Here is a 20,796-nt window from a genome sequence, read left to right as displayed (position 1 = left end):
AAAGATTGAGAGAAGAAGGTCGCTTCAGCAACCGACATGATTTTGAGGTTGCGGGAGGGTGCGGCGAAAGGTAATGTAGTCGCGTTGCAAACTGGAATCATGGCCAAAGACTTCAGCGAAATGGTGTGCAAGTTGCTGGGGATGAATTCGCTACGGTGCAAGAAATTGACAGCACAATAAAAACTAACCTTGACAATAATCCAGAAAAAAAGTAGGTAAGATAAATTAGTCCTGCTTTTCAGGCCGGGCAGTCACCCCACTCGTTGCGTTTGACACCAACTGCAGCTCCAGGCACTTGACAAACGCACCTCTGGTTGCTGTAGCTGTCTATCTCTTCTTTTATTGCTTGATCTTGTCATTGCTAGCTACCTGATATTGTTCTCTTCTTATTTGCTGAAAAGCTTGGAAAAGTCCTGCTTTGCCAGAGATTCCTCCACCGTCGTGATCGGGCAATCGATGCCCGCCTAAATTTATCTGGTCAGTATTTTTCTTCCACATTTGCAAGCCAAAGAAAGCAGGGCTCGTTCTCACCTTTTGGATATCCTCAGCTGTCAACAGCTCCATCCCACCATCGTAACCCGGATCGGACGAATACGAATACATGAGAGCAACCTCCAGTCCACAGGCCTTGTCAGGAGTCTCGGCCACCATCTCGTCAATCGTCACCTCCTTATACTCGATGGTGGCCCCAGTGACCCGACCCCACGCAGCCGCCCAATCCCTGAAGCTCAGATACTCCCCAGCCATGTAGGCCTTTCCAGGCGGCATCTGGGAGACGGCATACACAAAGTTGCCAGTGTCACGGTTCACGTCCAGCTGGGGAACCAGCTTGTCTGGGTTACAGGGGAAGCGCATCTGGAAGCTCCCATCGGATTGCTACCACGATCATCAGTATTTCTCCTTCTTCGGACCGACGAGTGGTGGCTCACCTTGGCAAAATAGGAGTCGGGCAGGATCTTGTGACTGGTGGTGAAGAAGCCGGTGTGAATACACGACATCTTGGCCGCCAACTCGGGATACTTGGGAACAACATAGTCGGGGAACACATCGGCCTTGGAGTCAAAGTGGTATAGGTCCTGGAACTTGCCCTTGCTGCACTTCCGCGCGCTGCTCAGGGTCGATACTAGGAAACCGTTATCCACAAGAGTGTCAACCACAGTGGCCGCAGCGTCGGCAATGTTTTTGCCCTGCTGGACCTCAACATCATAGGCGTACTTGCGGCAGGTGATGCCGAGCTCCTCCGCCTTGGCCCGGCAGTCAGGGCGGAAGAAGGGCTCCCAGTACTGTGTCACGCTGAAGATGAGGTTGGCGCCCTTGAAGGCCTTCTTGAGAGACTCGACGTCGTCCAGCTCGGCCGCCACTACTTCGGCCCCAAGCTCCCTGAGGGCCTGTGCTGCGGGCGACGAGACATTGCGGGTCAAGCCGCGAACGGCGTATTGCGGGTCCTGGAGAAAACGGCGGGCAACAGCACCGCCCTGGTTACCGGTGGCACCCAACACCACGATGAGCTTTTTTTGAACGTCGGCCATGTTGAAGATGGGGATGAAACGAAGAGAGAGGGGGATAGAGAGAGCAGTGTCGGTAGGTGATCAGTCAGATCAAGAGACAGGAAGCAGGAGATAAGTCACAAGCCAGGACGAGCAAACAAAGATATCTTTAAAAGGGCCCCCCGGCCGATGAACAGGTTCATTTCCAGGTTCCAGTCCGCCGGTTCAAGGAGGGGGCCCGAATTAAAGAAGCAATCCACTTCGTCTTCCGTTTCCAATCATCTGTCAAGACCCTCCTTCCCCTCTCTCGAGTCCTGGGCGTAGGTATTCCCTCAGTGCCTCCCCCTTTGGGCCCCTGAAGAAGAAAGGCATCCTTGGATCGTCCTTCACGGTGGCCCTCGACATGGGAGCACACTTCCCGCAACAGGCAACGGTCCCCGAGTGAGAGGGACATACTCGGCTCGGTACAAACCAGAACTTGGGTAGCATTTTGGGTGCGGCCTGTGATGTGGAACTCGTCTTCTTGAGTGGAGCTGTGTGATGGGATGTGGTGAAATGATAGCGCGGAAGCCGGCGCTCAGCTGGCAGCTGCTTATGCGGGTGTAGCGCGTGGGGACATGCAGCTAGCGGAGGTTAGCGGAGGCTGGCGGAGCAAAACACCCCCTGATCCGGGATGGCGGGCCCTTGGTTCGTCTCGGCAGGTGGGAACGGCGGGGCATCAGACCTTACTGTTGGGACCACGGCCAGCTGGAACCACGCAGCCAGGAATTTGTCCAAGGGAAAAAAAATACGCAATCCGCCTCCCAAGCGAGCTCATGAGGCCCACGAGCCCAGGGGTTCGGGTACAAACGAGAAACAACACATGTCTGGGTCGGCCAGACCAAAGAGGGGCTCTCGGAAGGGGAAGGGGCCCATATGAATTGGGTCCGCCGTCTGTCCCAAGTGTTCGTCCCCCCGATACCTTGCTCTCCCGATCCTTTCGGCAGATCATCGCCGGCCAGACAAACCTGAAGACAAAGAAGTAACGCTGCCAAACTGGGGTCCCACGAGTTTCTCACTTTCTCCCCATCCTTCGTGCTAGAGCTACGCCATTCCAATGTCTGATAGCCCCGCAAAACCCGCTGCTAATAGCGGGTCTGGCTCTGCCGCGGCCTTTGGGAAGCCGCCGGAGTCACCAACAGCATCAAAGGATGTGACAAGTCCAGGGGATTTGCAGCAAGGCCCTGCCGATGAACCAGACCACCCTCACCTCGAAATCGATGTACGTTGATGCCAGATGCTCACTGCTTCCGTCCTTCGAAACCTGCATGCCGGTAACTAACGCGACTCTTTGCGTCCTTGCCTGCAGCACGACGAGGACGCCGAAGACAACTATGATGCCGACTCGGCTTACGTCTCCCTAGACGGCTCATCCCGCACCGGATCCATCACCTCGTCCATCACAAACTATGTCTATGAGAACGGTCGTCGGTACCATGCCTATCGCTCGGGGCAGTATGTCTTGCCCAACGACGAGGACGAACAAGAGCGCCTTGATCTCCAACACCATATTTGGCTTCTCCTGCTCCATGGAAGCTTGTACACGGCGCCCTTGAATGTTCCAGACGAGTCGGATTCCGGCAGCGAGTACAGGATCTTGGATCTCGGCTGCGGCACCGGTATTTGGGCTATGGATATTGCTGACCAGCACCCTCGTGCGTCTGTATTTGGCGTTGATTTGAGCCCCATTCAACCCGAATGGGTGCCCGGCAACTGCCGCTTCCACGTCGACGACTATGAAGATGACTGGACGTACAGGCCAGACGAGGCGTTCGACTACATCCACGGGCGTGCCCTCGGCGGTACCGTTGCTGACTGGGGTCGTTTCTATCGCCAAGTGAGGACGCACCTCAAGCCAGGCGGCTACTGTGAAATGCAAGAATACGATGCCTGGATCTTCAGCGACGACGACAGCTTCGACAGGGCGCCTTGGACCAAGGAATGGGTAACCAAGCTGGATGATGCCAGCAAGATGTTTGGCAAGCAAATCAACGTGGCCAACCGCCACAAGCAATGGATGATCGATGCGGGCTTTGAAGACGTCCAGGAGAAGGTCATCAGGGTAAGAGCGGCTCCCTGCTCGCGACGTTGACGTCGTTGTGATACCTGATCATGCTTACTAACATCGGCGGCGGCATGGATAGATTCCCATTGGACCCTGGGCCAAGGACCCTCATCTGAAGGAGTTGGGCCGCTTCGAGCAACTGCATATGCAGATGTCGGTGGCCTCTCACACCCCTGCACTCTTCACCCGCGTGCATTCATACACCGAACAGCAGTGCCAGGTCCTGATTGAGGGCGTCAAGCGGGAGTTCCGCAATAGAGATCTGAGACTGATCACTATCTACCGCTTCATCAGCGGGCGAAGTCCTGGCCCCCCTCCCCCGGAGCTCTGATGAGGCCGACATGACGGAGTTGACAGATACGAAGCATGATGTGATGCACTGATGATGGATGATGTGAGTGGTCTGTGCATTTGCATAATATTTTCGCATAAGAGTGGATAATTTAATTGTGCAGCCCCTTTTTGCCCCTGTTCCCCTCCCGTGTTATGTTCTCTTTTCTCTGCTGCTGTTGATGCTTGGACAGCGAACGGTCATCCATTTCTCTTCTGTTGTAAAATCTCGGTTTCTCCAACTGGGTAAGACTTCCATTACTTCATGACATACCCCAAAAAGATGACTGAATGCATATGCCGCGGGCTTTTTGTTGGAAGCGTAAGCACATGGGGCAAGATCTCCTTTTGGAGTCGTGTTGTTTCGCCCACACCATTCAGTCAGCACGTTGAAGATGCCGTCAAGGTGGCATAACTTTACGGATGGCAAGATAAACTTGCATGCACACCTTCGGAGTCAGCAATGAAGAGAAGCAACACTGCCTTATTTAGTGACCACCATCAGGATATTGACCAATAGAGTTTTGGCTTTGTACCTTGATGTTAATAAGTGGTAGAATAATAGAGCAAGTTATTTGGTTTGTTTGATCAGATCAGGTCGTTTTCTCGAGGAATAACAACTATTGTGTTCTGTGGGTTCTTCTAAGAGATATAACTGTCAATCTCTGAGTGCTCATGCTGGCCAGGTCAGCTCTCTGGAATGATAGTTTTCAAGCATAACACAATGATCATTCTAGGGGACAAAACACTTTCCCTCGCAACCACATCCCCAAACAGCTCCGACTCCTCTTCCGACCCAGAAATTCCATAGTGGTCACCGTCAGAAGAAAAGTCCGCCCGCCGCAAAATCGACCACACCGTCCTCCCGCAAACGCACACGTCGAGTAGCCGTCTTTTTATTGGCATGTTTGGCGGGAATGCTCTCTCCACTCTATTGGCGTCTGGGATTTTGAAGCTGAGTGGTCGTCATGGGTTGAGAGATTGGCAGTGGCTTTTCTTGCTGGAGGGGCTGTTTACGTTTTTGTGTGAGAGGGTTGTTCTTTTTCTTGTTGCCTGGGTCACCTGGGGAGAGGAAGCCGTTGGTCGGGAGGGGTCTGGTGGTATTTAGTGAGAAAGATCGGGAAATCCTGCAGGGCAGGTTGGTGAGGGATGGTGATGGGTTGGATTTGACAGATGGGAAGCCCAAGGGCCATATACCGCTAGCTGTGATGCGGAAGACGGTGAAGCATTGGAGGAGGTGGCTGCATTTCGTGTCGACGTTTTGTATCTTTTCGACTTGGTCACCGTTGACGACGTGTACGCCGTCTATTATCATGTGAGCTCCCTTTGGTGACCTTGGAAGCCGACACGGAATTTCTCACCAACTGACAGACTGTCCTGACAAACAGAAGCTTTGGCTTTGATAGGATAACTGCCAACGCCCTCGCCGCCGTCGAGGCTTCCCCAGCTCCTCTGTTAGCATTTACACTGGCCGCCATTAGCGACGCAACCAACAAGCGAGGGCTGACTGTCGCTGCCGGTTAGCTATGCTATCTCATAGCCTTGGTAGCTGGGAGTTCGCTGCAGGCCGGTGTTGGTACATGGAGCCGTTGGGGTTTGTGGACAGTGATTAATGCATTTGCTGTCGGATATCATCCGGTTCATAACACCTGGCTCCAGCTCAACTGCCACGACTCTCAAGAGAGAGCATCAGCATCGCCATGTGGGTGATGAGCGCTAACACTGGAATGATGGTGGGGACGTGGTAATACAGAGCCAATGACATATCAAGCGGTTACCACACTGGCCTACTGATTCAGACCGGCATGGTGTCGCTGGGGTTGGCCGCAGCCTTGGTTCAGCAAGTTGTTGTACTTGGCTCACAACTGGAAGTTGGCGGGGAAACTGAAAGGAGTCGTTTCACTTGTGAAACAATCAAGAAAAGATGGAGTAGTCTAAGTGCCTTGAACCACGTTGTTCAAGCTTTCATTGCGTAGCTTGGATGGGGCTAATGGCTTGTAATCATGTGCTTGCCGGAGAGCCACAGCCCCCTCCTATTAGAGTGGTTGATTACCGATCCACCATATATACAGGATACAAATGAACTTAAACATGCTCTTCCTCTACCAAAACTCCAAACACCCGAAAACAGTAATGAACCGCGGGCTACCAGTCGCGAGGTCCCCCCGGCCTGCTTGGGCTTTTGTCCCACCAATTATCGCCTTTGCCTGCGCGGCATGTGTTCCTGACGCAATAGTACTCGCTCCCAACGTTGTTTGCGTTGGGAGACCAGAGAATGAAGGGGTCTCCATCAGGGACTGCTTTTTTGGAACAGGGGTATACGATATAGTTCTGGACGGTATACGCTGTGTGTGCGATCTTCTGCCACACGCAGACATTCGTGTCATGCCCCTCCTTGCCGACGCAATTGAAATTCTCTGCGAACGAGTGCGACTTTTCGACAGCAAATCCACCAGAGATCCAGCCAGCAATGGAGGCGGACGCTGTCCATGAGAAGGTTTTAGTCTCCGAAATTTCGTAGCTGATCTCGCAGTCGCCGTCGCCGCATCTTCCTTTGCTCTGCAAGATTGGTTAGCGAGGTTGGCCATAGTGAGAAGAAGAATGCAAGCTTACCGTCATTTGAACATGAAAGTAGTTCTGATGGGGGTTGCCATCGCCGACCAGTCTGGCCTCGCGGTAAGGAGGGCAGCGGAGAATGGAACCTTGCCTGGCACGCAAGGTTGGGTGTGACGGAAGTTGGTCCTGGGCCTGGACGGTCTCCAACCCCTCGTTACCAATTTCATGTTGGGCAAGCTCGAGCTGGGTGACGTTGGAGGGAGTCCCATCCACATCGCTTTGCTCTACCAAGGGAAAGTTGTCGAAACAGGGTGGCGCCGGTGTGTCGTGAGCTAACGCATCAAAATCCAGTGCCGGCAAGTGCCTGAGAGACACATGGCAGGTCACTGTGGCGGCACGATTGCTGTACATGCTCCAGCAGTCAACTTGGCGTGAGCGGTGCCCGATTGCATGGGTGCGAGATCCGACAGTGATGGTCCCAAAGGCTTCACCGTCGGCATCAACATGGATAGGCAGGGCCGAAAAGGCACCCGATCTGATGGATTTATCGCAAACACGAGCAAGAACTTGGTGTGTATCTTTGTCCAAGACAGTGAGAGCGTATTTGTTGGTGACTTTGTCATGTCGGTATCGGATGTCGATGGTGCTGACTGGGGCCCGTTCTCCAATCTGGAAGTCTTGTGGAATCGCGAGGGCCAAAGACGCCGTAGCGAGGAGGGAGGTGAGGGAGAAGCCCATGGTGACCGAGTGTCGAATGGGATGGTTGAGATGGAAGGTTGAGATGCTGCTTCAATGTCAGAAATGGGGATGGAAAGGCATCATTTTATGTCTTTAAAGCCCAATCCATAATCTTTACCCTTCCCCTGTGCGCTGGCAAGCATCGTGAATTCCTTTGGTAGATCATCCGGGCGGTGTTGGACAGGCAGTAGTTGAAGGCCGTCGGAAACTGATGCCAACCGATAGTGAGCAGTTCCCTGAGCCAGGATCGGGGATGACATGTTCGACGATGGATGGAGTTGAGATCTTGATGCCGTCTATTCATATCTTCTTGGCGAGTGCTTCACCACTCGAAGCGACTGGGCAAAAGACCAGCCCCTGCTACCGTCAGCGGCTGACTGATTTCCAGTCCAGTGGGTGGAAGCCTGGCACACACCCGCCCCGCCCCACTTGACCGGCCACACTTGCGCCACGAGCTTTGACCCCCACTTAGCCCTAGAGACAGAGAAGCTTCAAGGACACACAAAAATATCTCCAATGCCAGTGTCAATCCCAGATTCTGCTCACAATCACACCAAATCCTGGTAGGCACACGAGCCCGCCCGGCTAGCTCAATCGGTAGAGCGTGAGACTCTTAAGGAGTTCCTCCGTCATCTCAAGGTTGTGGGTTCGACCCCCACGTCGGGCTCAATTCCCGTCGTCTATCTTGCTTTTTGATCTTGGTCTTTTTTTTGGTTTTCTTCCTCCTTTTTTTTGAATTACGGAGGAAGGGAGGGTGTGGAACAGTTAACCGAACCTCCCCTCATGGCTTAAGCCATAGAGTCATCGCCGTGGAAGTCATCGGATCAAGTAATGGGGCAGTGGTTAAGAGGTATTCGAGGGTTCAGACACCATTTCTTAAGGTAATGATGGAATGCAGCAGGGTGGGCAATGAGCCAAGTCAAGCAAGCCGAGGCCTCGGCTTGGCTGTCTTGAGGCTCCTCAGGCCTGGCTTGCTTGACGCCATCACCAACTTAACTTAACAAGCCGAACTTAGAAATCCCCAAGTGTTTTTTCGGCCCGAGAGTATAGAGCCGGAACACTGGTTCCGGGCCCGGACCCTCCCGCCCGGAGCCTTGGCCGGAATCCTGGCTAGACTTTTGGCCGGTACCTATATATATAGGCCTAAGCGGCTTGCTAGATCTGTAAGTTAAGCCAATAAAAGGGCTTGATTTGACTTGGCCAGAAAAAAGGCCAGCTTGGCTTGACTTGCTTCCTTGACTTGACGGTCAAGTCAAGCCGGACTTGACTCATAGCCCCCCCCCCTGAAATGCAGGATGTGTTATGCATATTCATGAGTAATACCTCTTGATAACAATCGTCTCCATACCAAGAACTCATATTGCTGACCGCAGGTCGTTCTATTCTTCTGTTTGGGAAACAACACCAACCTGAGTAGAAATACTCAAATTGGGGTGATCGAGTCCTCGCACTTTTGACCATCATGCGGCCGGTATCACGCATCATAGCCGTTGAATGTTGAGTGGAAAGATTAGAAAGAACTGTTGAGACTACATGTATTTACTATGCCCCTTTCTTCACTACACTTAAACCTTTTGTTCCCCTGCTCTCCTCTTTCTTTCTGGGTCTGTGAATACCGAATAACGGCCGCTTTGTAAACATGAAAGGTTGCAGTCATCGGAGCAGGTCCTTCAGGACTAGTTACTCTGAAATATTTGTTTCTGCTCACACTTTTCTCGGCAATGAGCCATGGAAGCACTGTTATTCGAGAGCGAAAACACCATCGGTGGCACATTTCAAGCCAGGACCTATGAAGATGCCGAGGTCTGTTGAGTCTCCACGGCACACTTAACTCACAAGGCTAACATAGGCAAAATTCACAGCTTGTCAGTTTTAAGCAGCTTACTTCCTTCTCAGACTTCCGTCTCCGTGACGAGGACTCCAACTTCGTCTCTGCCGAGCGCTACGTCAAGTATCTTCACGAGTACTGCGACAAATTCAAGCTTTGGTCCCAAATCAAACTCTCCACCACTGTGGTATTGGTGAAGCCCAACATCAAAGGCAAGGGTCATACAATTACGTATTCAGCCAAAGGAACGGGGAAGCAAAAGAGTTGGACTTGTGATGCGATTGCAGCATGCTCTGGCCTGCATGTTACCCCTAACCTGCCCGAAATCCCGGGGCTGGAGGACCATGTGCCCTTGGTGATGCATTCATCCCAGTTCAAATCCCGCTCACAGTTTGGAACTAATAAGACAATCATGGTGCTTGGAAGCGGCGAGACAGGAGCAGATATAGCGTACCTGGCCGTTACCTCACCCACCAAGCAGGTTGTAATGTGCCACCGCAGTGGCTTCCATTTTGCACCCAAGGTTGGTCCGCCATATTTGGATTTTCCTGACACTCAAGAGGGCGGCATTCCCGTTGGTAATTGGTCTTTACTGACACTGTAGTCTCAGAGAAACCTCAGTCCCGTCTTGTTTTCTGTCCTTGGGGGTACACTCAATGCACTCTAACAGTGCCATTGGACAATGCCCGAGCAAGTCTCTTCGACACAGCCTATGTCCACCCTCTGTTGCGCAACTCCAATGCCCTCTGGACATTCTACGACTGGTACGTCAAAGGAATACTGTGGCTGAACACCGGAACTTCAGGAGGTTTTGACCAGATTGTCGGAGAACCTTCCCCAGAGAAGAACCATGTTAGCAAAAGTAAGCTTTTCTCCCTTTTTCAATAGCTAGACCGGGTACCTTGAGAACTCTCAGACTGATCTCTTCATTGCAGTTTTCTTCAACAAGAGCAGCAAAGCATCTCCCTACATCTCGTACCCCTATCGTCTCAACTCCAAAAGAAGTCTTGTCGACCGCATCCGCTCCGATATCATCCAGTCGCCCGTACCTTCCACCAATGGTCGACAGATTGGCTTGGCCCCTTGGCCCGAGTCAGTCTCCTCCGACGGAGAGATACACTTTCAAGACAATGGACGGCCGAAGTTTCAGAGGGTCAAAGACGGGAATATCAAGCCCGACATTGTCATCTGCTGCATAGGCTACAAGCAAACCTTTCCTTTTCTGGACAGAGATCACTACCCCACAGCAGAAGAGGCCAACGTGAGAAATATCTGGCACAACAGAGACCCAACAGTGAAATTCATGGGTTCTTGAGACCAAGTCTAGGGGCGATCCCGCCGTTGGCGGAGATGCAGGCTCAGTTGTGGATCCTGAGCATCATGGTTCCAGAGAGGGTGCCTGAGTTGAGGCCGGAGGATGAGCCGCACTACAGGTTGTTATAGGGCAAGGATAGCCGGATCGGATATGGTAACGATCATGAGAGCTATATGTACCAGCTAGCATTGGATATAACTCCGCAGTTGGGTTCGCAGAGATTGTCAAGAGGTCATGGGAACGAAGGGAGTGGAGGTTGGCCATTGCTTGGGCATTGGGGGTGAATGTAAACCCTAAATTTAGAAGTCGTGGACCTTGGAGATGTGATGGACCAGAGCGTCTGTTGGAGACGGAGGTTTGGGAGACGATGTGTCGAAGGCGATGGTTCTTTGGTAAGAGTCTCCGGACTGCGGAGAACTTGACATTGAAAGTAACACCTGGTTTACAGATCATTTCTTGTTGTCTTTTCTCCCCATGGCCATATTTGGTTCTTTGAGTTTGGCTTGCTCGATTTATGCCATGCTCTATCACGCCATGTTCGACGTTGTCTTGGCTGTGTGTGAGCATGGCCCCGGGACTATACCATCTGCAAGAGTACTCTGGGTGGAAGGTAAACTGGTGTTGCACACCACTACTTCCAAAAATAGATGATAAGGACCTTTTATGTAGTCTCTGAAAACAACGCAATGCTGATCTGATTCTTTCAAGTCTTTGCGGGGCCGATGCCCAGCCAAGCGAGTCCCTCTTCGTTTTAGTGTCAGTGGAGAGAATCGCATTGCTGTCCAAATCCGTATCTTTGGCGTTGATGCTGATGGTTCTTTAGCGCAGTGCGCCTACTATGAGAAATTACGGAGTGGTACTATAGCGGCAGTCACAGGCATTTGTGTGGGTGTGCCAGGCAGTTAAGCGACTTGTCTGAGAGAAGACAAGCAGTGAGGACATCTTGTGAGTGCGGTGAAAAAATGGGCAAGGGGAATTCACATCCATCTCGAGGACCCTAGGCCATTGTGCCTCATGGCTGCGTCAGGGAGACTGCAGAGAGACTCATGTCATGCATATCTAGGGTTGGGACCCTGAAAAGGAGGCCTGCACATACTTTAGCAGATTGATAGCTTGGCGTTCACGGTCATGGGGATTGAGAGACCTTTATAAAATGGACTTCGAAGTCTTCTGGGACATGTTGCTCTTTCGAAGTCACTCTGTTCCTTCATTTTCTAGCTGTTCTCTGCCTGAACGTAGGGTTTAAGGTTGACATTCGTTCACCAACCCATCCATTCCTTTGAATATCATCTTACCTCAGTCGTTCTTTCAACCGCCAACACAGTCATGTATCTTTCTTTTGCTCTAGTTGGCGGCCTTCTCCTCGCCGGAAGTGTCATGGCCAGTCCAGCCCGTGGTGTCTCCAATAAGAATATCAAGCGTGGAGAAGATGGTGCGTGTCATGAGGACAATGTGCATCGGTGCTTCATCCAGTCCGTCGATGCTGCCAGCGCCTTCTGCACAGGTGTCTTGCAAACTACCGCCGCGATCACCGTCACGCCTACCGTGTAAGTCCGAACAGTTACTGGTATCTTCACCCAAGAACATTACTGACAAATCGATCGTACCAGCACCTTGGCCGCAACCCCTTCGCATAAAACTTGCTCCAAGAAGCCCAAGGCTACGGGGAAGGCTAAGGGGAAAGAGAGCAAGGGCAAGGGCAGAGATCATCATGGAAAGGGAAAGGAAAATCATGGGAAGGGGCATGGGAGGTTCAAGCGGCACGATAGCTGCTTGGACGCAATGTCCATCTCGCCTGATGAGGCTACCTCGGCCTGCTCTTGCATCGGCATCACAACTGTCACCGCGAGCGCTGTCACTTCATACGTCTCTGCTACCGAGTCGGCTACCTTGATCGACCCTAGAGAGACCGAGCCCTCTTCTGATCCCACTGGGACTGAGATTTCTTCCGAGTTCACTGTCGAGACGGACACCTCGGCGCCGACCGATATCACCACCATTGACGAGACCATCACATCAGCTGCCACCGATTGCCCTGCTGCCATGACCATTGTGTCCACCATCACCCAGGTCGTGGTTCAGACAACCATCCACACCGCCTCGCAAGATGTTGCCACTGTCACGGAGACCCAAACTGCCACGCTTCCTCCTGTTGTGGAGACTGTGACCGAGACAGCGACTGCGGAGACTCTTGTCTCGACCATCACCGAGGTCCTCATTGAGACGGAGACCCACACTCATGTCCAGACCGACACCCACCTCCAAACCGACACTCATTTCCACACCGATACCCAGCTTCACACCGAGACTCAAACCCAGACTCTGACTGAGACTGAGACTCTCATACAAACCCAAACTGAGGTTGAGACCCAGACCCAGACTCTGGTTGAGACCCATATCCAGACTCAAACCGCCACCCTCATCCAGACACAAGTCGAGACTGAGACTCATACCCAAATCCAGCTTGAAACCTCGATCCAGGTCTCTTCCTTCACTACAACCGTCACCTCAACCGCTTCTGCCTCCGCCTCCGCCTGCCCAACCGTTGCCGCAGCGGCGTCACCCATCAAGAATGGCAATTTCGAAGGCAACAGCCTCCGAGGATGGAACATCCTCGCCACCACTGGCAGCGGCGGAACCTCTTCCGTCGGAACAACCACCAACCACATCACCTCCCAAGGCAGACACTTCCTCCACCTCTACACCGGCTACAACGTCCACCCCCGTGGGCCGTCCAGCCTGACATACGGCCAGACCATCACCTGTGTCGCAGGTGTAAGGTACAGGCTGTACTATGACACCAAGCTCACGACTAACAACCAAAGCGGTGTCGGGTGGTCGGTCAAGGTTGGCGTTACCACGATGCACTCAGGCAATGGGGCGGCGTTTGACTGGATGCAGAGGAGCAGTACTTTTGATTGCCATGCGAACCCGACGCGCAATGTGTTGCAGCTGGAGGTTCGGTCTACTGCTGCCAACACGGTGGTGAATATGAGCTTTGACAATTTTGTTGTTGTGCCTGTGACGACGATTGAGACTTGAGAGGCATAGGGGAGGCTTTGGGCAGAGAAGGCGGTGGCGTGGAAGCTTCTCAGCATGCTACTCGTAATTCTATGGATGATGTGTTTCTGGAAATGTCGACTGCCGATCACATGCTGTGCCCCCTTGACGCCGCCTCGATGCGTCTCAAAGGAACATGTAAGGTTGATATTGAGAAGTACACCAATGGCAATCGTTATAGCTGACTCCTCTGTTTCGTCAAATACAAGTCAAGTATTGTCTATATCTAATCCAAAGTGTTTCTCATTACATATCCCAATCCATGTACCCATTATCACACGCAAAGCGCCAGAAGATGACAGAGTTCGTAAAACACCAAATGCATGAACTCTCATTATTATGTCATTACATCAACGACTATGACCTCTCCAGAGCTCACGCACCCAACTCCCTGGCCCTTTTCCCCAGGACCGCTTTCTTCACACCCAACCTCAAAGTTGACATGACCCCTTGACAGGGACAGTGGTATTCACTCTCCGAAGACTTAGGCAACGACAGCCAAGACACCAGCAACGAGGGCGAGCATGGTGCCCTTGACAGCAAGACCAGCAGCACCGCTCTCAGGGGTCTCCGAAGAAGTGCCAGAAGCAGCAGCAGCGGTACCGGTGGAGGTGCCAGTAGAAGTGCTGCTGGTCTCGGTCTCCTCATCGTCGGTGTCCTCGGAATCGGCGCCAGTGGTGGTAGCGGCGGTAGCAGTGGTGGCAGTGGTCAATGTGGTCTTGGCACCTCCAGTGGTGGTGGTGGCCTTGGTGGTGGTCTCGTCCTTGTCCTTGCCCTCCTCCTTCTTGTTCTCAAACTGCTCGCTCTGGGCGAGGATGCCCATGTTGTTCTGCTTAACGCTCTGGAAGTTGAATTGGAAGGCGCCGTCCTCAGGGACGTCCTTCTCAGTGATCACGATGGAGCCGGTCGAGAGGTCGACCTCACCGAGGTCCTTGTTGTAGGGGGTGTGGCCCGAGGCCATGTTGACGAGGAAGAGGTGAGCCGAGTCAGGGTCGGTGTTGACGGTGGACCACTCGACCTTGACGCCGGCCGAGAGGTCGACAACGTCGTTCTTGGAGGGGGAGGTGATCTGGATGGCAGCGACCATGGAGGCAGCGCCGAGGAGGACGGAAATGGTGGAGGAGCGCATTATGGCCGTGGTTGGTTTTGTAAAAAGTATACTAACGAGTGTATGTATGAAGAACGAATGTGTGGTTGCTGTTTTTGTTGGAAAACAACGTGAAATACCGTAAAGACTGGAAGGTGGTGAACCGTAATGAAGTTGAAGGAGGTGGTTGAAGGAGGGACAAGATTTAATAAACACGCTGAAAATGGAAGTTTTCTCCAACCAGTCACGTCAGCCAGCAGCTGGAAACCGGCAGGCCGGCAGTGCGTCAAAACTCTCCACTGATCACCACAAGACACGAGAGAGGCAACACCCCACTGTGGGCTTGTTGCGACGGTGGTGCTTCAGGCGCGGGTACGAAGGTGTATTGCGCCGGCATCACGCCTGATAGGGACACTGACCCCTACCATCATGCTTGGTCAGCGTGGGCATGTCCACGGATTTGTGCCGCCCCTGCCACTATCGAGATTATGCGGCTTGACAACAGCAGGTCGGGAATACCTTCAGCTTATCTCTGAGTATGGGACATGCTGAAAGCCCTGCGAGTCAGTGGCCGTATCCGCGCCGTCCGGTGGAAGGTCGCCAGGGAGATGCCTGTCGTCGTGCTTTATTTAATGATAGTTTCCACTTTGAGTGCTGCGGTCCACCAACAAGCTCGTGTTGCAAAAAGTCCCGATAAAAAGTATGGTGCCATCTTCACCCGATGGAAGAAGCAAGCGATTTCTTTGCAGGATGTGAGAGGTGAGTGCAATTGACTGTCTGCACTGTCCAGGAGGAAACACAGTGTCCCTCATTGGAAGTCGAAGCGGCTAAATCGCGATCATTTGGTGGTGTGGCTTGTCGCCTCCGGGTTGTATGTAGTTATGGGAATGGCAAACATCGAATATTCATGACAGGCTTGGGGTAAAGAACGGAATATCATTACCGTGTGACAGTATTTCGATATAAAGCCAGCCAAACAGCAGGGTGTAATGTATATGTAGACTTGTCTCGGGTAGGCTCTCAGTGGGCACACAGCATGCGCTGTGACACCTCTTCTGACACTTGTCAGATTCCTCTACGACGTATCAACACCAAAGAAAATGTAGAGAATGTGCCGCCATCGCCAGACCACGTGGAAAGCTGTTGATAACCAAAGACCAACACAAGAAGTGATGGATCGGCGAGGATATCGTTTTCGGATGGCGGCACCCGGGGACCGTCAGCCCTACATGTCATGGTTGTCCCGACAAGACCAGACCAGATGGACCCGCAGTCAGTGACGGTTCGGAGAACTCTTCCGGACTGTGACGTTGTTTCGGGCCTCCGTTTTCCGCACCCATGTTCGGCAGTCCAGCTCCGAAGGAACCGAAGAAATGGCCAAGAAAAAAAAGGGACAAGACAGAAAAGATGATGGTGATGGATGATGGATGGTGGGTGTTGGTGATGCAGTGTTGAAAAAATGTTTGCATTGAAAAGTGCGGTTCTTGGCGCAGATTTCGTCCCGTGCATGTCCCAATCAATCCAAGGACCTGTTGAAACCAACGTTCAATCTTCTTTGCGCATCTCCCGCCCCTTCATCTGCTGCAGAGGGTCTCTGCTCTTGCCCTGCGGTTATGTCGGAAAAGCGACGATCGGTCAGATGTTTGAAGCTGTCGCCGCCTTGAATTTCATATCATGCTGTGACTGAGATGCTCTCTCCCAGCTGTTGTCTGTTGTCTGTGAATGGTGATGCTGTTCATTGTCCTTGCAGTTGACCTTGGCTTGAGGAGGTGGATGTTAGTCCGAAAAAGAAGAAGCGAGGTCCCAATCGCAATGTGCTCGGACACTGTGGGGCGCAGCAATGCAATTACTGGCTGCTGATTGGCCCAGCTGGGAGTTCTCGTTTAACCTGCCAAACCAGCGTCAACAGCTGCCAGGCGTGCCAACACTTGCCAAGGGACGGTCATGCCAGGAACCATCTCGCCCAGCCAGAGCCTGTCAACACCACAGCGACCCTCGCCCATGTCGCCTTGCCCGAGCCATGCCTCTTTCGCTGTTGTCCCGTTTGGCGGGGGTTGCAGTTGCGCAGAACCTGCAATGGAAGGACAGCAAGACGAATAGAATCGCAAGGGGATGCGAAACGAGCCGGCATTTGGTCAACTTCTCCCCACACCATAATCCTTCCTTTTCTTCTTCCCAGGAGGTCCAGTTGCTGTTACCAAATCACTAGTCACCCGATAGCTCGACAAACACGCTCGGACAGTGCTTAGAGTGACAAATACTGGTAGCATCATAGGTCTCTATCACTGCCGGTCCGGCAGGCTCACCACCTCAGCTCAGCACCCCAGTGGTGCTTCAGTGGTGGAAATTAGGATCCAGATTCTGGGGCAGAGCGGGGGTTCCATTTCGCCATTCCGGCGTGTACAGTAGCGAGGGGGACTTCCCACAGCAGCCAAGGCTCACTTCCGGTGACTGGGCCTGGCAGCCTTCTAGAACCGATTGGGGAAAGCTACGTCCCCGCGAGAACGCACCAGTTTTGGCCTCTGGGACCACTGGAATCTCAAGCTGAGCGTCTTAAACTGCAGCCAGTCCCGAAAGCCTCATCGTCACACATACTCCCGGTGCTATCGTCGTCAATATACCCCCGTGCCATAAACCTCAACTACCCGACACTAACACCGCCTGTCCGACCACAACCAGACCGGCCGAACACAGCAGCGATTACCAGGGATCCCCGACGAGGCTGCCGAGTGTGGATGGTCGAGATTGACAATCATTCGCAGCCGATCCCTCCTCAGACCTGGAGTCGAAACTTACGACTCGCAAACTGGAACACAAGCATCAGGTGGAGAAGGGGTGACAGACGGACGAACTGTGCTTTAGACGAACCACCGGCCGAGAGAGAGGACTGGACAGAGGATGGCCGACGTCAAAACGGCTGCTGGCAGCAGCAATGGGAAACCGGCCATCCGACGAGGGCGCCGCGAAAAGCCATGGCCGGTTGAAAAGCAAAAGAAATTGTTGCGCCTCTATGTCTGTACACAAAGCGAAAAATTACCACTCGTTCGCATCCTTGAGCGCCTCAAAGATGGCACGTTTGATCCCAGGTGCGCACCCCCTATCCACGACATGCATGGCGGCCAAGGTGTGGCTAACAAGACATGACTGTGTCACAGGCAGCGCAACACTCACAAGCACCTCAAAAACTTGCTACCAGACCGCCGAATCGATGATTGGAGGCCCAGAGACATGACCACCATGCTCGTCAGAGTTCGTTTCCTGAGGTCGGTTCGGGAGGAGCGGCGGATGAGGAACAGGAGGGCCCGCCAACGGCTAGAAGCAGCGCGATCACGCAGCTATCCCGATCCCATGAGTGCCTCAGTGTTCTCTGACGCGCAGACCGGGTTTTACGCCGAGGGCTCGGATACCAGCGTCACCATCAAACAGTCCGACTCGCCCGACTCATCGCCGCTGGCGATTGCCAGCGCCAGCTCAGCCGACTCCCCAGACACCTCCGATACCTACATGCGAGACAAGTCGCCGTCACGCGCATCGTCACTGACGCCATCGGCCAAACGAAGATCATGGGCCTCGGTTCTTTCCAGCATCTCGTCAGGCATATCGAGTCTGGCCCGCTCGTCCTCTTCAGCGTCGTCGAGGCGCATCAACCTGAACAACACGGGGGCCAACACAGCGCTGAGCAGGATGACACGGGAGGAGTTTCTGGCCTCACTTCAAGACAAGCCCCGCAAGCCGTTCAAGGGAACCAAGGCCACCAACGGTCTCTTCAAGCCGAAATACTCGACAGTCAACCCAACCACGGAAGAACTCAACAAGGCCCTGCTTGAGATGTGCTGTTCTAATTATTACAATGGCGAAGACAGGACAGGCGCCGTGTGCGTTCACGAGCGGTTATCAAGGGCCATTGACGCACAAGCAACCGAGAACTCGGCGTTTACCAACTTCTCGGTAACAGATGAAGAGGCTAACATGGTGGACAAGTATGGCAACTCGCTACTTCATGTGGCTGCGCGGTGGGGTGCGCGTGTTTCGCTATTGCTACTGATCATTAGGCATACGGACGATCTTCAGATGGTCAACCAACGGGGAGAAACATTTCTTCATGTCTACGCTCCACCAAGCCAACCCAGGCTTAGACCGGTGTCTTTCCTGAACCTCATACGTGTCTTGCGGTCCAGGGGATTCGACTTTTGTCTTCGAGACGGCGAGAAGCACACATTCCTGCACCACATTGTCGCCAAGGAGGAGTTTCCGATCGAAACATTGTACTACGTATTTCGCGAAGTTGGACACGGTGCTGCTCGGTTTTTGGTTGCCAGCAAGGCGGCAGATGGAGAGAGGCTATGGCACAGCGTGAGGCGGAATCTGGAGAGGACGGCCCCTAAATTAGCCAGAATATTTGGCGACGAAGTCGAGTTCATTCGTCGTTACCTCCCCGAATTCTCCGACTCAAAGGCCCCATCGACGGGCGACAACTCGACTTGCGGATCCGACAGTCTCTACTCGCTACCCCACCACCACCAAGAAGTCATGACTATGAATGACCCCAACGATAGTTCAGCCCAGCACGTCCGTAGATCACCAATTATGAAGCTTTTGCGCCGGGCCGCTGCGGGAAGAACGGGTTTTGCCGACACCGACTTGAACAAGAAACTAGAGTCCATATTCGAGACGGCCTCGAAGGCGCCAGACTTTGAACTTCACGCCTTCCTTGCGAAACGGGATACAGAGGGCAACACAGCACTCCACTACGCATCCGAGTTCGGCATTGTGACCGCCGTCCAGTTCCTTTGTGGAAAAGGTGCCAATGTTAACGTGTTCAACAACTGCGGCAACACTCCTCTCCAGCTGGTCAAATACGCCATCCAGAGAACCGATGTCCGATCCGACATCCACATGGAAGCTCGCTATCTCCGTTGCGCCGTGTTGTTGCTGGAGCAAGGGGCCTTTGATCAGAGCAAACTCGTCAGCGAGAGGAGCATCATCTTCCCCTATGCCAATGTTTTTGATGGGAGCGAGAGGTCAATCCAGAACCTTGTCAAACAGGGCGTTGCAAATCAGTGCAAGGGTTTGCATTTATTAACGAGCAGCACCAAGCATCACGGGCTGTACTACGGCTTGGAGGGACAAGACCACGGACATTGTCATGGCCATGCAGGAGGCGGAACATCGTTTGGCTGGGCAGATCACGGCCGGCTGTTGGATGGCTTGATGGGAAGAAGATCTGGCTCAGGAAGGGGCAGAAAACGGGCTCAAAGTCCTTTGGGTGCAGGAGGTGGCCCGATGGGAGGAGAGGCAGGCCCAGAGGGCATGAACTTGACTTTCCAGACGTCAGTTCTGAGCAGTTGTTGACCCATGGATGGGGGATTTTCCTTTGTGTCGTCGCTTGGATACCTCGGTTCTGCGTTTTGCTGCCTATTTCTGTTTTGGGAGCGGTGGAGATGCCACCGTTGAAGGGAGATGATTTTCCTGCCCACGCCTGTGTCATGACCTGACAACCATTTCCTTTTTCACGTCTTGTTTTCAACGTCGTCGGTGGTTACATATGAACAGGGCTGTTAAATGGGGCCCGGTGGAGACGTGTGTATAATATTATCCATTTGCGGCAAAAGGCAAGCGGCGGTGTTGGGCAAAACATTTTCGGGTTTTTGGCTTTTTCACATATTCCCCTTTTTTTGTTAATCTTCGTTTGGCTTTGTTTATATCATGCCGCTAGCCAGATGGGAGGGGACATGGCCGGCGGCATCGCCAATCTCGAAAGAGATGGTTATTGTCGGGGCAAGAGCGGGGAGAGGTCCATTAAGCAGACATGAGAAGGCAGAGGATGAGTCCCTGCTTCTCTCATGGGCGAAATAGAATACTTGATCATTTACTTTGTTCACACACGTCGAGGGCCTGGCGAGGATGTGTTGTCGCTCTGACCGTGCCGTCATCGGCCAAGACCTCCTGATCTCCCCAGAAGGCAACAAGCTCGTGCCAAAAAGGCCCCAGTCGTAACTTCGTCTTGTTTTCTTGGGTTCTGGAAATTCTTTGCTACACTAAACTAGGCTCGGGGTTTTCCTATCGAAGATCTGCTCAGCTAGCTAATGCTTGTTCTCTAGGTAGACTGACCAGGCAGTTGCGCGACTGGGCACTTACACAAAATCTACATAAAACCTTGCAAAATTCCAATGTAATTTTAAAGCGAGCAAGGGTATAAATAATCCACTAAGAGTTTTAAAAAGTAGTTTAAAAGCTTAAAAATAGTAATTTAAAACCGCAGACTTTATGGATTTTTATTTAATAAAAATT

General features: G+C 52.7%; 7 protein-coding genes and 1 non-coding gene across 8 annotated transcripts; 4 read left to right on the top strand and 4 right to left on the bottom strand.

Annotated features, from left to right (window-relative positions):
* Positions 1–386: 386 nt before the first annotated feature.
* On the bottom strand, positions 387–3,569 carry QC761_700420 (uncharacterized protein; the record flags this gene model as incomplete). The annotated part of the gene is made up of 3 exons (XM_062881626.1): positions 930–3,569; positions 532–876; positions 387–464 (listed from the first exon to the last, which is right to left on the bottom strand). The coding sequence occupies exons 1-3, from the start codon at positions 1,527–1,529 to the stop codon at positions 387–389; spliced, it is 1,023 nt and encodes a 340-aa protein (XP_062728921.1). The 5' UTR covers positions 1,530–3,569.
* QC761_700430 (uncharacterized protein) lies at positions 2,323–4,506 on the top strand. Its single transcript, XM_062881627.1, has 3 exons — positions 2,323–2,748; positions 2,836–3,588; positions 3,671–4,506. The coding sequence occupies exons 1-3, from the start codon at positions 2,584–2,586 to the stop codon at positions 3,920–3,922; spliced, it is 1,170 nt and encodes a 389-aa protein (XP_062728920.1). The 5' UTR covers positions 2,323–2,583; the 3' UTR covers positions 3,923–4,506.
* A 1,342-nt stretch (positions 4,507–5,848) lies between these two features.
* Positions 5,849–7,564, bottom strand: QC761_700445 (uncharacterized protein). The gene is made up of 2 exons (XM_062881628.1): positions 6,535–7,564; positions 5,849–6,480 (listed from the first exon to the last, which is right to left on the bottom strand). Exons 1-2 carry the CDS (start codon positions 7,213–7,215, stop codon positions 6,067–6,069), a joined length of 1,095 nt encoding a protein of 364 aa, XP_062728919.1. The 5' UTR covers positions 7,216–7,564; the 3' UTR covers positions 5,849–6,066.
* A 230-nt stretch (positions 7,565–7,794) lies between these two features.
* QC761_0113530 lies at positions 7,795–7,882 on the bottom strand. The gene has a single exon. It is a non-coding gene; the product is annotated as a tRNA-Lys (tRNA).
* Positions 7,883–8,585: 703 nt separating this feature from the next.
* Positions 8,586–11,051, top strand: QC761_700450 (uncharacterized protein). The gene is given in 8 exon segments (XM_062881629.1): positions 8,586–9,018; positions 9,086–9,566; positions 9,665–9,905; positions 9,979–10,304; positions 10,328–10,476; positions 10,487–10,533; positions 10,541–10,750; positions 10,807–11,051. Coding segments are annotated over 8 exon segments (1,821 nt in total). The 5' UTR covers positions 8,586–8,854; the 3' UTR covers positions 11,010–11,051.
* Positions 11,052–12,140: 1,089 nt separating this feature from the next.
* Positions 12,141–13,400, top strand: QC761_700460 (uncharacterized protein; the record flags this gene model as incomplete). The annotated part of the gene is made up of 1 exon (XM_062881630.1): positions 12,141–13,400. The coding sequence occupies one exon, from the start codon at positions 12,141–12,143 to the stop codon at positions 13,398–13,400; it is 1,260 nt and encodes a 419-aa protein (XP_062728917.1).
* A 502-nt stretch (positions 13,401–13,902) lies between these two features.
* On the bottom strand, positions 13,903–14,547 carry QC761_700470 (uncharacterized protein; the record flags this gene model as incomplete). Its single annotated transcript, XM_062881631.1, has 1 exon — positions 13,903–14,547. The coding sequence occupies one exon, from the start codon at positions 14,545–14,547 to the stop codon at positions 13,903–13,905; it is 645 nt and encodes a 214-aa protein (XP_062728916.1).
* A 1,952-nt stretch (positions 14,548–16,499) lies between these two features.
* On the top strand, positions 16,500–20,406 carry QC761_700480 (uncharacterized protein). Its single transcript, XM_062881632.1, has 2 exons — positions 16,500–17,591; positions 17,661–20,406. Exons 1-2 carry the CDS (start codon positions 17,404–17,406, stop codon positions 19,855–19,857), a joined length of 2,385 nt encoding a protein of 794 aa, XP_062728915.1. The 5' UTR covers positions 16,500–17,403; the 3' UTR covers positions 19,858–20,406.
* Positions 20,407–20,796: the final 390 nt, after the last annotated feature.

This window comes from Podospora bellae-mahoneyi, chromosome 7 (genome assembly GCF_035222275.1).
Source record: "Podospora bellae-mahoneyi strain CBS 112042 chromosome 7, whole genome shotgun sequence".
Classification (NCBI taxonomy): Eukaryota; Fungi; Ascomycota; class Sordariomycetes; order Sordariales; family Podosporaceae; genus Podospora; species Podospora bellae-mahoneyi.
Note: the sequence above shows the minus strand (reverse complement) of the source record. Positions and strands in the feature narration are given on the sequence as shown.

Coding starts and splice junctions, on each gene's coding strand:
- QC761_700430 (XM_062881627.1), top strand. CDS start 2,584: ATGTCTGATAGCCCCGCAAAACCCGCTGCTAATAGCGGGTCTGGCTCT. Junction 2,749..2,835: donor ACCCTCACCTCGAAATCGAT/GTACGTTGATGC, acceptor CCTTGCCTGCAG/CACGACGAGGACGCCGAAGA. Junction 3,589..3,670: donor TCCAGGAGAAGGTCATCAGG/GTAAGAGCGGCT, acceptor CGGCATGGATAG/ATTCCCATTGGACCCTGGGC.
- QC761_700445 (XM_062881628.1), bottom strand. CDS start 7,215: ATGGGCTTCTCCCTCACCTCCCTCCTCGCTACGGCGTCTTTGGCCCTC. Junction 6,481..6,534: donor ACTTTCATGTTCAAATGACG/GTAAGCTTGCAT, acceptor CCAATCTTGCAG/AGCAAAGGAAGATGCGGCGA.
- QC761_700480 (XM_062881632.1), top strand. CDS start 17,404: ATGGCCGACGTCAAAACGGCTGCTGGCAGCAGCAATGGGAAACCGGCC. Junction 17,592..17,660: donor GATGGCACGTTTGATCCCAG/GTGCGCACCCCC, acceptor ACTGTGTCACAG/GCAGCGCAACACTCACAAGC.